This window comes from Rana temporaria, chromosome 13 (assembly GCF_905171775.1).
Source record: "Rana temporaria chromosome 13, aRanTem1.1, whole genome shotgun sequence".
Taxonomy (NCBI): Eukaryota; Metazoa; Chordata; class Amphibia; order Anura; family Ranidae; genus Rana; species Rana temporaria.
The window spans coordinates 77,327,782-77,346,238 of record NC_053501.1 but is presented as its reverse complement, the minus strand read 5'-3'; the positions used below and the strand labels follow the sequence as shown (position 1 = coordinate 77,346,238).

Genomic DNA, 18,457 nt, shown 5'->3' with positions numbered 1-18,457 from the left:
ACCTACGTTGTATGCTTTACTGCTTGTAAAATTGTTATTTAAGGCTTACTGGTAACTAGATTTCCAGTAGTTTTTCAGGACAGCGCCTGGGAGATCGTAGTTCCTCCAACCAGACAGGAAACTCTTCATCAAATCTTTAAAATGGAGGCTTCTCCCCACACCTTTTCAGTTATAGTAGAGAACATCCATCCCAGGCTGAAGTTTTTCCTTCTTCCTCTGGATAAATTATGGGCATAGGACAGTGTATTAATCGAGGTGTGCTTTGGGTTGAACTGGATGGACTTGTGTCTTCTTTCAACCAGATAAACTATAACTAAAGACCAGCTTCCCTGTGTCATTTTCCTATCTAGTGAGAACCCCAGCCACCCGTTGTTATCCTCATCTTGATTGGGAATGACCATAAAAGGCCTACTGACAAAACAGCTCAGTTCAGGGCCTGAACCAATTTCTAAACATCCGCTCTTTTTACATGGAATCAATTCGGTCAGTGGTGTCCTCCCTTCGGGGAGAAGAGTTCTTAGCGTCAATAGACATCAAGGATGCATATCTCCGTGTTCCAATTTTCCCTGGTCACCAGAAGATTCTGCGATTCACGGAAGAGCAGCGACACTTTCAGTTTGTGGCCTTGCCCTTCGGGTTGGCCACTGCACGAGTGTTTACAAAAGGTCCTGGCTCCGCTGTTAGCAGGACTAAGAGCCCAGGGTATATAGCGGTAAGGCCATAACTAGACGCCCTATTACTGATCGATCAGTCCATAAAAGGACTGGATCGGAGTATAGCCTGCACGGTCAGGTATCTGGAGCATCTGGGTTGAACTATCAACCTAGAAAAATCCCCCTTGCAGCCAGTAAAAGACTGTAGTACTTGGGTCTGGTAGTAGACAGCCCTCAAGAAGATATGTTTTACCCCAGGCAAAAGTCTGCACAACAAGAGATCTGGTTCACACGATCAGGACAAGGGAAGAGTCTCCCGTATGTCTCTGTATTAGATTGTTAGGGGAGATGGTAGCTCCATTCGAAGCAGTTCCCTATGCTCAGTTCCATTCAAGACTGTTGCACAACAGTATCTTGTCTGCCTGGAGAAGAAGAAGCCAGGATTTGGATTGTCCAACACGATTGACTCCAAGCGTATGCCAAAGTCTTAAGTGGTGGTTGCTAAACGAAAATATGCAGAAGGGGAAAACCTTAGTTCCAATCACTTGGAAGATAGCGACGACCAATGCCAGCCTTTTAGGCTGGTGAGCCATACTAGAGAATGTTGTTCATGGGGGAATGGTCAGAATCCGAGAAGACCTTGCCCATCAACATTTTAGAAATTCAGGCAGTGCGCCTGGCCCTAAGGGCCTGGACAGGCAGACTGCGAAGATACCCTGTCAGGATCCAGTCCGACAATGCCACGGCAGTGGCCTATATCGATCACCAGGGTGGCACCAAGAGTCGGGCAGCCCTGAAAGAGGCAAGCCATTTTCTGGTTTGGGCAGAAGAGCATGTTCCTTGCCCATTTGCGGTATTTATCCCAGGGGTAGAAAACTGTCAGGCAGACTTCTTAAGCCGCCAGCCATTGCTCCAAGGGGAGTGGTCCCTACATCCAGATGTCTTTCTGGCCATTGCCAGAGATGGGGTACACCGGACCATAAATCTTTTTGCGTCCAGGTTCAACATGAAATTGGATAAATTTGTGTCCAGAACAAGGGACCCGCTCACTTGCGGGACAGATGCCTTGGGATCAGCCTTCTCTGATTTATGCGTTCTCTCCAGTTCAGTTGCTCCGGGCCTGTTACACAGGATCAGAGGGGAACAGAAATTGGTGATCCTAGTTTCCCCGGCATGGCCCAGGAGATCCTGGTATGTAGATGGCAGTGGCAGATCCTTGGCCTCTATCTTTACGCCAAGATCTGCTGTCACGAGGGCCAGTACCCACTTTACAAATGCTGAATTTGACGGTTGGCTGTTGAGACCCTCGTTCTAAAGGGACATTCAGGCTCTCCAATTATAGCAATGTAGCTAGCTTCCAGCACGATCTACTATAGAGTTTGGAAGGCCTATGTTTCCTGTTGTGGAAACAAGGGTTGGCATCCTTTGTAAATATAGCATAAGCAAGACTTTAGACTTCCTACAGTCGGGAGTACAAATGAAGCCTGATGATCAGTGCCCTGTTCTCCCCTGCAAGAAGATGCCGCTGATCGGCTCTCCTCGCCATACACGATCACATGGTTAAAGAGCCGCGTCAGCATCCTCCCCAAAAATAAGTTACATTGTGTATGTGAATGAATCAAAGCTACACTGTCCATTGGTGTGAAACTTGCCTCCTTTAGCTGTATACACCAGGTTTCTGTGTCTGCGATGTCACCCGCCCTCCTGACCTAAATTTCTAAGTTCTGACTACCCGTTTTCTTTCTTTCTTTGCCAGTCCTGATACTACATCTCCCTTGATCCTCTGAACCTCTGTAGTTTCAGGGTGGGTTATGTGGGTGTACCAGCTGATGTGGGTGGGTCTAAGGGTTACTGTGGGCCAGCAGCAGCCCGTCCATTAGGAGCGCCCCCTTCAATCCCTGCAACCGGCCCCTAACGCATGGATTTCAATGTGTGTGTTTTTTTTTATAAAAGCCTGCGATTAGAGCCAGAGGCTGGAATTGGCTTAAAAAAAAGGGGGGTGGGCTCAAAGCCCACCCACTTGTGTGACATTAGCAAATTAACATGCGCCAATATCTTCTTGCTTCTCCTCCTGGCCAATCAGGAAGCAGCGCCTGAGACCCTATTGGCTGGGAGTCTTAGAAGGGGTCTCAGGACCCGCCCCCTGCTCGGCCAGGCAGAAGGAGAAGCTTCGGCCCGTCAGCAGCCTACTCTGGATTCAGCAGTGCACCGCCACCTCGTCCTCCTCCCCACACCTCTACCGCAGTAGAAGGCAAGGTCACTGATCATGTGGGGGGTGGCTTTGGTGCAAGAAAATCGCTGATCGAAGGGGGGGGGATCCCTGAGTGAGGGGGGCCAGTCTGTTTGCCGTCCCCCCCAATAATTTTGACCACCAGCCACCACTGCTGTGGGTGTTTTTGTGGCCTTGTGGGTGGTGAAAGGGAAGGAATGGAATGGAATGGTATGGTGTACCCACACTTCATTCCTCTCTGCAGTAAATAGGGTATAAGCAGGAAGTGGAAGTGAATAAATAAATAAAAAAATTGCTTTTAGAAAGAACATGTTATAACTACTTGATCTTTGGAATGGTTTTGCACAGAAAAGTTGCGACCCTCCTCTTCTCCCAGTGCCGAGTTCTGTTCTATGAATGCTTGCTCACGCAACCCGCACAGGAAACGCATGGCAATGCCCAAACGCATGTTACTCAGTGCCATTTGGGCTGGGTTCGCATCTGCGTTATTCTGAATGCATGGCAACCCACACAGAAAATGCACACTTTGACATGCGTTTCGAAAACACATGGCAATGTGCGTCACGTTTGTGTTACTTTATAACTGTCATTTCAAAAATGCACGGCAACCCGCAGTAAAAAGTGCACGCATTGCCGTGTGTTTTAAAAATGCACAGCAATGTGTGTCGCGCTTACATTACCATTTAGACTGTATTTTTATTTCTGTGCAACCAGCACAGAATACACGCACATTGAAAACACGTGGCAGCGCACGTGCGTTAACATTAGTTTGCATCTGCACGTTTTAAACGTGCGGTAACCTGCACAAATTGCATTGCAACGAGAAACACACTTGCGTTACCATTAGTTCACATCTGCACATTTTCTAACGCACTGCAGCTCGCAAGAAGACACATACTTTGGCGAATGGTTCGAAAAAGCACAACTTGCATTACCATTCATTTGCATCTGTGTGTTTTTCTGAACACACGGCAAACTGCAGTGCAAAAAAATGGCAGCCGTGCATTTCAAAAATGTGCAGCGATGTGTGTCACGTTTGTGTTACCATTAAGGCTGCATTCTCATTAATGCGCTTCTGAACGTGCAGCACGTAGAAAATAAAAAACGTGCTTTGCTGTGCATTTCGAAAAAGCGAATCACGCTTGCATTACCACTCACTCGCATCTTCGCGTTTCCAAATGCACGGCAATCTCCAAACGCATGCCGTGCATTTCAAAAATGCGCGACACGCTTGCATTACCATTCGTTTGCATCTGTGCATTTCTAAATGCTTGGCAACCCTCACAAAAAAAAAAAAAGAAGCATGCTTTGCCATGCGTTTGGAAAAATGCACAACACTCTTGCATCACCATTCGCAACTGCGTGTTTCCAAACGCACAGTAGTCCACAAGAAAACACACAATTTTCCATGCATTTTGATAAAGCGCAACATGCTTGTGTTACCATTTGTTCGCATTTGCACATTTACAAATGCACAGCAACCAGCACAGAAAATGCGCATCGCGGTTGGGTTTGCATTTGTGCATTTCCGAATGCATGGCAATCCACATGAAAACGCATGCCTTGCTTTTTGGGGGAACACACAGCAATGCACTTGTTACCATTCATTTACATCTGAACACACACACACAAAATCATGTGGCAACACGCATGCTTTATTATTCGATTGCATCTGTGCTTTTCTGAATGCACGCCAACACAAAGCGCAGCACACTTGCGTTACCATTTGTACGCATCTGTGTGATTCTGAACACAAGCCAATCAACAAGAAAGCATGCAGCAAATGCGAGATCTCCCGCGCTGCCGTCAGAGCGCCAGTATTGCCAAAGACCAGGTCAATCCTGGATCCCGATTTAGGAATAGAAGGAAAAAGCCCTTGTTAATGCTTCCATCTCCAAATTTCCGTATAATTAGGTGTGTGGCCATTGAGATAAATCAAGGGTTTAAACTCTGTTGGGATTGGAAGCATCCAGAGATGGATCCAGTATGGCATTGAAGTCTCCGGCTATATAGAGTCCAGAGAATTAAAGTGTGGCTAATTTTAATAGAGGGTGTACAAAACCTATAGAACCTTATAAAGAAGAGATTTACTCAGTAAAATAGCCACACCCCTTGGGTAACAGGAATATGTTGCATGAAAGGACTGCTGTATCCAGGGTCTGCTTAAAGCGGGAGTTCACCCGAAAAAAATGTTTTAACATTAGATTGAGGCTCATTTTGTGAAGGGGAATCGGGTGTTTTTTTTTTTAAAACAAAGCAGTACTTACCGTTTTAGAGATAGATCTTCTCCGCCGCTTCCGGGTATGGTCTTCGGGACTGGGCGTTCCTATTTGATTGACAGGCTTTCGACGGTCGCATACATCGCGTCACGAGTAGCCGAAAGAAGCCGAACGTCGGTGCAGCTCTATACGGCGCCTGCGCACCGACGTTCGGCTACTTTCGGAAAATCGTGACGCGCTGTATGCGACCGTTGGAAGCCTGTCAATCAAATAGGAACGCCCAGTCCCGCAGCCCATACCCGGAAGCGGCGGAGAACATCACTCTCTAAAACGGTAAGTACTGCTTAGTTTTTTAAAAAAACACCCGATTCTGCTGCCCAAAATGAGCCTCAATCTAATGTTAAAAATTGAGTTTTTGGGTGAACCTCCACTTTAAAGCAAGGATCTTGTTGCCCATAACATGCTGTAAAAAACCTGTAAAAACAATATATGCGTCTTGTGGCGACTCAGAGATTTAAACATTAAACGCCTTCTTTATCTTATTTAAACCCCCGACTTTCCAAGATACAAGTCTCAGATCCATCACGGCTGGCTAGAATGGGGGGGGGGGGGGGGGGCGTAGAGCAGAATATCAGAGGAGGCAATGAACACTAGACCATACTTATCTAGCCATATATCCAACATAGCAAATTGCAAAACAAAACTACACTTAGCCCAGGTTCACACTGAGCTGTGGGAATGAAGCCGTGCAAGTCCAGCTGAACCCGCACGATTTTACTCCCGCATGTCAGTCCCGATTTCGGCCCCGATTTCAGAGACATCTGTGCAGGTTTCTGTGTAAATCACAAACAGTAGCACAGAAACTCGTTTTTGAAATCAGTGCAGATGCGGTGTCGAACCGATTAGGACGGTGCCATTGATGGCAACTGGCGCCGATTTGACATGTCAAAACGCTCCAGTGTGAACCAGGGCTTAAAGAGCTACAAGCACCCTGCTGACCACAGGTGGAGTTCACTTGGTTTACCACACTGTAACCAGCAGCGATCTGAAATAACCCCAACAACAAGTCCAGTCAGTTTTATACCCTAAACCAGTGATGGTGAACCATGGCAGCCCAGATGTTTTGGAACTAAATTTCCCATGATGCTCATGCAGTGTAGTGGAGCATCATGGGAAATGTAGTTCCAAAACATCCGGAGTGCCAAGGTTTGCCATCACTGCCCTAAATCCAAACTTAAAATTAAACCTTTTTGAAATTATTCCAGGTAGGTGGAAAATAGCAATTCGACCACGGCAGTTGGTCACTTTAAAAAATAAACTTTGGGGGATAAGTACGCGTCACGCGCTGAAAAATTATAAGGTCGCTCCGGTAGTTGTAATATAGTTAGTAGGATAAAGCAAGCCAGGGTGTGGAAAATTTCAAAAGAACAACTGGTCAGCCAATCGTCAGCATCTGCCGAGGTGTCAAAGAAACCCACCGTGCCTCCATGCTGGACTGGAAGGAGGCTGGGGTAAAGCATAATGATGTATTTAATGTTTTTGTCTCTGAGCCATTTACGGACATCATTGAAGGTTTTCTCCTCTCTACAATTCAGCCAAAAAGTCAGGGAAAAAAAGAGCAGAGGCATTACCGTATTTGAGTGTGGGGCGCTGGCGGGCCTCAGAAAGAATTCTGTCCCCATAATGAAAATTAAGGAAGCAGACCAGGAAAGGTTGTGTATTATTGCCGGCCTGTGGGCTCTTTCCACCACATTAGGTAAAAGAAACGCCTGTGAGGCCCAAGAGGTTTTTAAGAACTCTTCTGCCGGACGGTCTCGCTCCTTCCCCTCAGGCAGACTCAGTACTCTGATATTATTGCGCCTTAGTCTGTTTTCAGCATTATTCGATTCGGCAACGAGGACCTGAACTGTGCGCTGCAACAATTGCCGCTAGGATTACGGGTGTACTGTCTGGAGGCAAAGAAGCTGCCTCTGTCACCAGCGAACTCTCTCTAGGCTCCATGTTCAATTCAGCCAACAAGGCTTGGAGCTTCCCAATTAATGTGGGGTCCGGCCACATGGAAAGGGGTGGTGGCAACATGAGTGGAGTGGCGAAAAAACAGGGAGGGGGAGGCGATGACCTCCCTGATTTTTCCTTACAGGTCTTGCAGTTCTGGACACACTCTGAAGGATGGCCTTCCTTTTTAACCCCTTAGGCTCCATTCACACCTAGGCGTTTTTACGCCCGACGCTATTGCAGCCTGCAATACCTGTGTGGTTCACATCTCCACGCCAAACGCAGAAACGCCTTACGCCTGAAGCTCAAAACAAGTCACGGACCCTTTTTTTCCAGGCGGCTTTCGGCGTTCGGCATAGCCGCCAATGTTTCAATCACCCCTCCGGCGTATTGTAGGCTAAAAACGACGCGTTTTGTCGCGGCAAATGGCGGGACAATACACTGCATTCAGGTGTGAATGCAGCCTTAATATCCCTTTCTTTTCCAACCACCCAACTTATGGATACATTACCATCCAGCTATTACAGCCACAGACTACACCCCTAAGAATTACTCCATTTGAAGTGCCACAGAACACCAACTATACTGCTGAGTGGAGTGGCAGTTTAAGAATTTTTTATTTATTTTTTTGGAGGACATCTGCCCGGGTTATGCCCCAGGGGAAAACTTCCAAAAAGGAGAACAGTCCATAACTAAGATCATTTTTATTTTATTTTTTGAACACGTGACCAGCAGCAGAGGACACTTATGCTTGGGTTTCCCTGCAGACAACCTTGGAAAAGATCTGGATTGTGTGACAGCTGTATATTGATTAGGAAAAAGGTACTTTTTATTAAAATAATTTAAAAAATGTAGTGCCATCATCCATATACTGAAATAGAAGGGACAATGTAAATTAAACAGTGTTTGTTTTAGTATCACTTTAATGCCACGTACACACGGTCGTTTTTTGTCTTGTAAAAAAACGTTGTTTTTTCTCATGAAAAAAAAAAAAAGACGACGTTTTTCAAACTTCATTTTAAAAAACGACGTTGCCTACACGCCATCGTTTTTTTCAAAATGCTCTAGCAAACCGCGGTTACGTTCAGCACGTACGGCGGCACTCTGTTCCATTCAAGCTCGCGTCATAAGCTTCTGAGCATGCGCGGGTTTAAAAACTTTGTTTTAAACGTCGTTTTAGCCCACACACACACGATCATTTTTTATGACAAAAAAAAAAACGACATAAAAAAAATTGAAGCATGTTCGAATTTTTTTTTTCAGAAGACATAAAACCACGTTATCCCCACACACGTTCATTTTAAATGACATTTTTAAAAATGTTGTTTTTTTCATCACAAAAAACAGCTATGTGTACACGGCATAAGGCTCCATGCGCTCTAGCTTTTTTTTTTTTTTTTTTTTAAGTTAAAAAAGCTGGATAAAAAAAAAATGCTGATAATAGCCTTTTGTAATAGCGTTTAAGAGCATTTAGGTAGTGTTTTTTTGCAGTAAAGGGAAAAAAAAAAAAGCTCAAAAAATTATATTAGTGGCATTTAGGTGCGTTTAGCAGGGTTACTGCTACAAAAAAAAAAAAATTCTGATAATAGACGCCAAAGCTCAAAAAAAAAAAAAAAAAAAAAAGGGACAGTTCACACCATAGAAAAGCAATCCGGATGCGTTCCAGGTGCTTTTATTGCATGCACGTTTTTAATGCAGTCCAGTGGTTTTTTTCATACCTCTTTTTTATTAACCTTAGATAAGGACAAGTGTGTTCCAGTGTGTTTTTGGTGCATTTAGGTGCGTTTTTGATGACTTTTACAGTGTTCCAGTACAGCGCAGGTAAAATGCAGCATGTTCTACTTTTTTTTATAGAACTGGAACTGCAAGCATTGGTGTGAACTATGCCATTTTTGATTCTGGAAAAAAAAAAAAAAAAAAAAACGCACTGGACTGCATGTGGTGTGAACTGGCCCTAAGAGTCCCTTTCACACTGAAAGCGCAGGGGCGTCGGTGGTAAAACGCTGCTAGTTTTAGCAACGCTTTACTGTAGTTTTAGCCGCACTTTTCAGTGGGGACCTTTTAACCCTTTTAACCACTGCTAGAGCCCACAAAGCCCCGCTTTGCAGGCGCTGCCCATTGATTTAAATAGGCAGGGGCGCTTTACACCGCTCCTGAAGAGTCTAAAAGAAGTTGCTTGCAGGACTTTTTTTGGATGCAATATTTTGTACTTTTTGCTATAATAAAAAATGTTCTCAGTTTAGTTTATTCTTCTACATATTTTTGGGGAAAAAAATAATATCGCAATAAGTGTATATTGATTGGTTTGTGCAAAAGTTATAGCGTCCACAAAATAGAGGGTAGTGTCATGGCATTTTTATTATTATTATTATTTATTTTTACTTATTATGGCGGCGATCTGCAATTTTTTTGGTGACTGCGACATTATGGAGGACACATCGGACACTTTTGATGTTATTTTGGAACCATTCACATATATACAGCGAACAGTGCTATAAAAATGCACTGATTACTGTATAAATGTGACTGGCAGTGAAGGGGTTAACCACTAGGGGGGGCAGGAAGTGGTTAAGTGTGTTCTAGGGTGTGATTCTGTTAGGGGGCGTGGCTTACTGTGACACATCACTGATCGCTGCTTCAGATGAGAGGAAGCAGACAATCAGTGACATGTCACCAAGCAGAACAGGGAGATGCCTTGTATACAAAGGCATCCCCCCGTTCAGTGACCCGATTGCGGGACCGCACGTTGCTTTGCCTGCCCGTGTCATTCTGCCAACGTATATCTACGTGAGACAGTCGGCAAGCAGTTAAGCTTTTTAAAAAAGGTATGGATATTTTTGGGTACCATCGTTTTTCACGGTATGACAGGCACACACAATATTAAGACTTGACATGTTTAGTATCTATTTACTCAACACAACCTTGTCTTTTAAATTTGACCAAAAATGTGGGTATCATATTGTGTGCGTATCTGCCCTAAAAGTAATTTATTTTTTATGAACATATGCGTTTGATAGTTAACTGTGCAAATACTTTGTGACATAAAAAAGTTGCAACCACCACCATTTCATTCTCCGGGGCTGCTTTTTAGAAAATATATAATGTTTTTGGGTTCCAAGTTATTTTAACCCATACATGCGTCCTCGGCTTTCGTGGGTTATACCGGGATGATACCCGCAGCTGCATGTGGCTAGAAGCCGATCAGTTGTTACACCGGAGGAGCGGAAGGGGACATTCCCTCCCCCCCCCCCTCCCGCGGCTCTGACCGGCCCTCCCGTCCCAACGAGAGACCCCGATCTACGATCCGCCGCCTCCAGCGCCCAGCCCCAGACTGGAACGAAGACGTAAACAGCTATGATGCAGTCTCCTCAATGTAAACACGGATTACTTGGCTGCCAATGGCACTGGTTTTAAAAAAAACTATACAGTATTCAGAATTGCCGTTTTCGGCGAACTGAATACTTTGAAGTGCAAAGGAGGGATTTGGGGTCTTTTAGATCCCTGATCCCCCCCATAAAGAGTACCTGTCACAAGGGATGTTTACATTCCTTGTGACAGCAATAAAAAGTGATAAAAAAAAAAAAAAAAAAAAAACACACACAACACACACAATATAATATTATAAAAATAAATAAGAATGAAAAATGTAAATCGCCCCCGTGAGCTCACTCAACAAAGAAAAACGCAGACGGAAATCACGCCTGCGTATGTAAACTGTGTTCAAATCACACATGTGAGGTATCGCCGCGATCGTCAGAGTGAGAGCAATAATTCTAGCACTATGGGGATTTTTAAGTACTGTAGTTTGTCACCATTTCACGAGTGCGTGCAATTTTTAAAGCTTGATATTTTTGGTATCTATCATATTATACAAAAAAACTGGGCTAACTTTACTTTTTTTTTTTTTTTTTTTATTCATGAAAGTACATTTTTCCCCATAAAAGTTGCATTTAAAACACTGCTGCACAAATACCGTGTGAAATAAAATAAAATATTGCAACAATCATCATTTTTTTAATATATATATATAAAAATTTATTATTATGTATATATTACATAATTTACATATTTTTTGCTAGAAAACACCAAATGTCTTAAATAGGCTTAGTCATGAAAGGGTTAAGAGGTTAACAAAATAGGCACTGGAGATGGATTCCAGGCTCTTATAGTTGCATTACTGATGTCCAGGACAGTAAACATAAAATGATAAAACTAATACCACAGACCACTGTTGGCAAAGAATCACCAAATACAACCATATCACAAACTTGAGCACTTACTGCTTCTGGGCGGTTAAACTTTGCTTTTCTAAAAGTCTCCGGATCCGACACACACCCGCAAAAAGACAAAACCCGACACAAGGCGCATAAAGCATGTTTGATATTACAGTCCCTCTTCATTTCCCTTCACTTCTGCAGTTTGAAAGGCAGCTGCTGACCACCGTTTCTAGGCGACGAGCTGAAATGTCAAACGCACACCGGAAATAGCCGTTGTAACTATAGTAAAGTCTCGTGTTCAGGTCCCTAGCAGCCATCTTTGTTTCTGGAAAAAGCGACTGTTGATTGTGTTTACATGATAAGTAATAGTACATTTTCCTTCCTCAACTACAAATGTGTTCTTATTTTCTAAAAGGTGTGCATCAAATATATTGCTGTCTTAACCAGGATTTCGTTTTATAAACATTGGAGATCCCTCTTAGCATTCACTAGCAGTGTATTATGTCACTTTAGGCATAAGATTTGGTGAAGTAAGGTTTTCTGTGTGCTGTATTTATTGCCTTACAGCTATTCCAAATTCACAGAAACTCGAGTTTCCCTCCCAGGCAAACACTTGAAAAAACGTGTTTTTTTAATTATTTGTTTATGTGTGATTTTAATGTTTTTTTTTTATTAAGATAAATATGGAATTTTACATTGCTGAGTTTCTTAAAAAAATACTATTTGCCAGGTTTCTCTTGCTTTAATCCTTTTGCAAGAGCCGTTTTTTGCACATATATTTAACCACTTCAATATATGGCATTTTCATCCCCTTCCTACCCAGGCCAATTTTCAGCTTTCAGCGCTGTCACACTTTGAATGACAGTTGTGCAGTCATGCGACGTTGTACCCAAATACATTTTGATAGTTTTTCCCCACAAATGGAGCTTTCTTTTGGTGGTAATTGACCACCTCTGTGTTTTTTATTTTTTGCACTATAAACAAAAAAAATGTGAACATTTTGAAAAAAAAAACACAATATTGTTTACTTTTTGCTATAATAAAAATCCATTTTGAAAAAAAAAAAAATATATTGTTTTCCTCAGTTTAGGCTGATATGTATTCTTCTACATATTTTTGGTAAAAAAAAAATCGCAATAAGCCTATATTGATTGGTTTGTGCAAAAGTTATATCATCTACAAAATAGAGGATAGATTTATGGCATTTTTATTATAATTTTTTTTTTACTACTAATGGCGATGATCTGCAATTTTTATCATGACTGTGACATTGCGGTGGACACTTTTGACACTATTTTGGGACCATTCACATTTATGCAGCGATCAGTGGTATAAAAATGCACCAATTACTGTATAAATGTGACTGGCAGGGAATTGGTTAACACTAGGGGTCGATCAAGGGGTTAATTGTGTGTCCTAGGGGGTGATTCTAACTGTAGGGGGAGGGGACTGATGAGAGGAGGTGTCCGATTGTTGTTCCTATACACAAGGACCATACAATCAGTTCTCGTCTCCCCTGACAGGACGTGGATCTTCGTGTTTACTCACACAGATCCACGTCCCTGCTCTGTGAACAATGCCAGTAAAAAAAGACGTCATATGACGTCCGCCCGGAGGGAGGGAGGGTTCGGCACTTTATGAATAGGGATAAGCCGAACACCCCCAGTTCGGTTCGCACCAGAACCTTCGAACGTTCGCGTGAACATTTAGAACCCCATTGACGTCAATGGAACTTGAACGTTCAAATTCAAAAGTGCTCATTTTAAAGCCTAATATGCAAGTTATTTTCGGAAAACGGGTTTGAGAACCTCGGGGTTTCCCCCGGGGAACATCTATCAATGGAAAAAAAGTTTTAAAAACAGTCGTTTTTTCGGGAGCAGTGATTTTAATAATGCTTAAAGTGAAAAAAAAAAAGTAAAATTCCTTTAAATATCGTACTTGCTGGATGTCTATAGTATGCCTGTGAAGTGGCACGTGTTTAGAACTGTCCCTGCACAAAATGAGATTACTATAAGAAAAAAGTAATTTAAAACTGCTTGCGGCTTCATTGTAATGTTTGGTCCCTGCAATATGGATGAAAATCATTGAGAAAAATAGCATGGGTTTCCCCCCACTACCCAGGTCATTACAAGCCCCTTTGGCCCTATATACTTTAGACAGCATTATACAGGCGGTGCAAACAAGACAGGCACTGTAGGTTTGTTGTTAAGTAGAATCTGTTTGTAATTTCGAACTGGTACTTTTTTAAAGTGTAGCTCCAGCCATAAAAATCAATTTTTAAGCTTTTCTGAAAACATAGAGAAGGGTTATCACCCCTGTAAACATTTGTTTTGCTGTCTGTGTGCATCTGTTCAGAAAATTGCAATTCACTTTCTGTCCCAATGACAAATGATGTTTTGAAAATTTGGGTTTTTTAGTGAAACACGGATTGGTGATAAAGCATCAGTGGACAGGAGACACCTCTTACAGAAGAGAATTTACCTTTCATGGGGTAGATTTCCTCTCACTTCCTGTTGCCTCCTTCTTTTTGCAAGAAGGAGTCGTTTGTAAGTTGGATGTTTGAAAGTAGGGGCCTGTCGTATATACTCTGCATAAATTTGGGCCCTAGGTGTTGCCACAACACTGTAAGCCCTCACAGTTAGTCTTGGTGGGAGCGCTGGAACGCCCCGCTGTGTGAACTATTACAGTATATCAATAATTGTAATTACATGCCATTGTTGAACAATGGTAGAAAAATTGGGCCTTTGGTGCTGGCGCTGGTGCCACAACTCTGTAAGCCCTCACAGTTACTCTTGGTGGGCACAGGAATGGGCCCTGCTGTGAAATATTAGATCAAGAATTGTAATTACATGCCCCTGTTGAACAGGGGCAGAAAAATTGGGCCTTTGTTGGTGGTGATGGTGGTGCTGGTGCCACAACTCTGTAGGCTCTCACAGTTAGTCTTGGTGAGCGCTGGAACGCCCTGCTGTGTGAACCACTATATCAAGAATTGTAATTACATGCCATTGTTGAACAGTGGTAGAAAAATTGGGCCTTTGGTGCTGGCGCTGTTGCCACAACCCTGTAAGCCCTCACAGTTACTCTTGGTGGGTACAGGAATGGGCCCTGCTGTGAAATATTAGATCAAGAATTGTAATTACATGCCCCTGTTGAACAGGGGCAGAAAAATTGGGCCTGTGGTGGTGGTGCTGGTGCCACAACTCTGTAAGCCCTCACAGTTCCTCTTGGTGGGCACAGGAATGGGCCCTGCTGTGAAATATTAGATCAAGAATTGTAATTACATGCCCCTGTTAAACAGGGGCAGAAAAATTGGGCCCTTGTTGGTGGTGGTGCTGGTGCCACAACACTGCAACCCCTCACAGATACTCTAGTTGGAGTGCAGGAATGAGCCCTCTGCAAGGTATTGCATCAAAAATTGTAATTACACGCCCCTGTTAAACAGGGGAAGAAAAATTGGGCCTTAGGCACTGGTGCTGGTGCCACAACACTGCAACCCCTCACAGATACTCTAGTTGGAGCGCAGGAATGAGCCCGCTGCAAAGTATTGCATCAAAAATTTTAATTACACGCCCCTGTTAAACAAGGGCAGAAAAATTGGGCCTTAGCCACTGATGGCGGTGCCCAGAACCAAAAATGTTCTTACAAGCTATCAGCATGATCATTTTCGGAGGTAAAGGATAGTCACTCAGCATAATAGTATAGCTACTCAACATCAGCATAGGCAGTCTTGAAGGGATCTGAGATTTAAAAAAAAATTATTCAGTTACATCAGCATCAGGTGCTTGGTAGCTGGTGGTGATCCAAGCCTGATTCATTTTTATGAAGGTCAGTAGATCAACCGAGCCGGTGGAGAGGCGCACCCTGTGATCCGTTACAAAGCCTCCAGCATCACTGAATGTGCGTTCTGAAAGAACGCTGGATGCAGGACAAGCCAGTAGCTCAATTGCATACTGTGCAAGCTCTGGCCAGTGATCCATCCTCAAGACCCAGTAAGCCAGAGGATTTTCGGTGGGAAATGTGTCCAAGTCTGATCTTGCCCCTAGGTATTCCCGCACCATGTAAAACAGACGTTGGCGATGGTTGCTGGAACCGGTCATACCTTGGGACAGCAAAATTGTCTGAACGCATCAGTCAGACGGCCACCTTCTCCACCGCTCCTTCTGTGACTGACCGAAGCCTCAGCAACATGTTGTCCAGGACCAGGATTTTGTAACCCCCCAGTCTCTGGGAACGCATTGCACAGACCTTTCTGCAAGGCCTCCCGAAGATGTTTCATTTTCTGCTCCCTCTGCACCGGCAAGATAAGGTCCGCAACCTTATTCTTGTAACGTGGATCAAGGAGAGTTGCCAGCCAGTAATGATCCCTCTCCTTGATAGCACGAATACAAGGATCCTTCCGCAGGTTTTGCAGGATCAGGGAGGCCATACAACGTAGGTTTGCTGAGGCATTCGGTGCAGAGTCCTCTGGGTCACTGAGGACGACATGATCCGCAGCCACCTCATCCCAGCCACGTACAAGTCCATGGGTTCCTTGGGACGGTAATTGATCCCTTGAAGACTGCTGCTGATGCTGAGTGTTAGGCTCCACCTCCATGCTGACACAATTCTCCACCTCCTCGTCCTCTTCCTGTGTGATAGGCAGGCAAGCAGGAACACTGTCTGGATAAAAGGGGCCTTGAGAAGTAAAGAAGTCCTCCTCTTCCTCCCTCTGTTCTGCCTCAAGGGCCCTGTCCATTATTTCACGCAGCGTGTGCTCCAACATGTGAATAAGAGGGAGAGTGTCACTGATGCATGCACTGTCACTGCTCACCATCCTCGTGGCCTCCTCAAATGGTGACAGGACAGCGCATGCATCCCTGATCATGGCCCACTGGCGCGGGGAAAAAAACAAGCTCCCCTGACCCAGTTCTGCTGCCATTATGGCACAGATACTCATTGATGGCCCTCTGCTTCGTGTGCAGCCGCTGCAGCATGGCCAACGTAGAGTTCCACCTGGTGGGCATGTCACAGATTAGGCGGTTCTTGGGCAGGTTGTATTCCCTTTGGAGGTCTGACAGTCGAGCACTGGCATTATATGACCGTCGGAAATGCACAAAGACTTTCCTGGCCTGCTTCAGGACATCCTGTAAGCCTGGGTACCTGCCCAAGAACCGCTGCACCACCAAGTTAAGGACATGAGCAAAACAGGGCACAAGGGTCAGTTGTCCCTGTCGCAGGGCGGAGAGGAGGTTGGTGCCATTGTCGCAAACCACCATTCCTGGCTTAAGCTGGCGTGGCGCCAACCACCTCTAAACCTGCCCCTGCAGAGCTGACAAAACCTCTGCCCCAGTGTGGCTCCTGTCTCCCAAGCATACCAGCTCAAGCACTGCATGGCATCTCTTTGCCTGCGTACCTGCGTAGCCCCTTGAACGCCTATGGAGCACCGCTGGTTCCGAGGACACATCAGCACAGGAAGAGGCCACAGAGGAAGAAGAAGAGGAGGGGGTGGAGGAGAGAGGTGTGTCACAACCAGTAGTAGCATTTTGGAGGCGTGGTGGCGGAACAACCTCCAACACTACTGTACCTTGTCCTGCGTCCTTCCCAGCTGCCAGCCGAGTCACCCAATGCGCCGTGAAAGATAGGTAACATCCCTGTCCATGCCTGCTGGACCATGAGTCAGTGGTAATATGCACCTTCCCACTCACCGCCCTGTCCAGCGAGGCATGGACATTGCCTTCCACATGGCGGTAGAGAGCCAGAATCGCCTTCCGTGAGAAAAAGTGGCGTTTGGGAACTTGCCACTGAGGTACCGCACATTCCACAAACTCACGGAAGAGGGGCAGAATCTACCAACTGAAAAGGCAGCAGTTGAAGTGCTAGCAATTTAGCTAAGCTAGCATTCGACCGCTGGGCATGTCGATGGCTGGGAGAGAACTTCTTTCGGCGCTGCAGCAGCTGGGGCAGGGAAATTTGCCTGGTACAATCTGCCATTGGTGTACCGATAGTAGATTGCCCGCATGTACTAGGCTGTGACACACCTAATTCTACACCTTCGGTCCTATCAGTGCAGGCTTCAGGGAGGACTGAGGGTATAGTGGGGTTGGAGATCCCAGCTGATGAGGGGCAAGCGGGAGGTCCGCTTTGTTCTTTGGTGTGGGTCTTTGAGGTACGCTTGCCAACGAACTGCATGGCAGGTCGACATATGTCTGGTCAAGCATGTGGTGCCCAAGCGGGTGATGTTTTGGCCACGCGAGATACGCTTGCGACATGTTGCAAATAGTAGCGGTGCGATTTGATGCACTCGTCTCAAAAAAGGCCCATACCAAAAACTTTTGGAATAACGCGGAGAGACAGCAGCGCCCTGCACATGCGCAGCTCTGCGTTGTGATGCAGTCAGTGTGCTGCCCTTAACCTGGCCCCTGGAGCGCAACCTGCCTTGTTGGAGATGTGCCTCCTCCTCCTCTCTTCTATCAGGCACCATGTGGAGTCAGTGACCTCATCATCCCCTCCCTCCTCATCACTGTAGCAAACCTGGCAGTATTCTGCAGCTGGGGGAACATGACTGCCAGATTGCTGTCCTTCTTGGGCACCCCCTCTCTCTGGGCTCACCTTACTGCCTTCCTCTAGCTGGGTATCATCATCGGAGCCTTTAAAACGCTGTGCATCCTCCTGCAGCATGTACCCAACACTATGGTCAAACAGTTTGGGGGACTCCTCAGGAGGACATGGTGGGGCTAGGGAAGGAGTGACTGATGCCAATGAGCAGAGGGAAGAGGCTGCATTGGCAGCTGCTTTGCCAGACAAAGTACCCTGAGCCTGGTGAGAGAGGATGAGGAGGATGAGGATGGCTTGGTTATCCACTCTGCACCATGTCTTCGGCATGTTGCGGCTCAACATGGCCAGCTGTCGAAAAAAAGGATGAGCGTGTCCCACGGCCACGTGCTGATGAGGATGCACCGTGTCCACGACCAGCACTGTTGCCTCTAGACGCAGAGCCTGATTGCCCTCTTTTATCGGCTTGTGACTCTCTGTCTCTCCTTGTTGTCCTTCCAGACATACTAATGGCCTGCAGGGAGATTTACCTGCACAAATACTGACAATACTTGCTGATCACTGCCTGTGATATTAATATGAGAACACCAGCAATTGTATTCACGTAGCTTT

At 45.2% G+C, this 18,457-nt stretch overlaps 1 protein-coding gene across 3 annotated transcripts in view; it reads right to left on the bottom strand.

Moving 5' to 3' along the window:
* TEDC1 (tubulin epsilon and delta complex 1) overlaps window positions 1–11,584 on the bottom strand; it is a 138,187-nt gene extending 126,603 nt beyond the window's left edge. For 2 of the 3 annotated variants that reach the window (XM_040333199.1, XM_040333197.1), the window contains exon 1: window positions 11,378–11,584. In XM_040333199.1, the coding sequence (XP_040189133.1) occupies window positions 11,378–11,497 (120 nt within the window). In that variant the 5' untranslated portion in view covers window positions 11,498–11,584. The remainder of the gene's footprint in view (window positions 1–11,377) is intronic. The other variant, XM_040333196.1, reaches the window with a different exon arrangement.
* Between the last annotated feature and the right edge of the window lie 6,873 nt (window positions 11,585–18,457).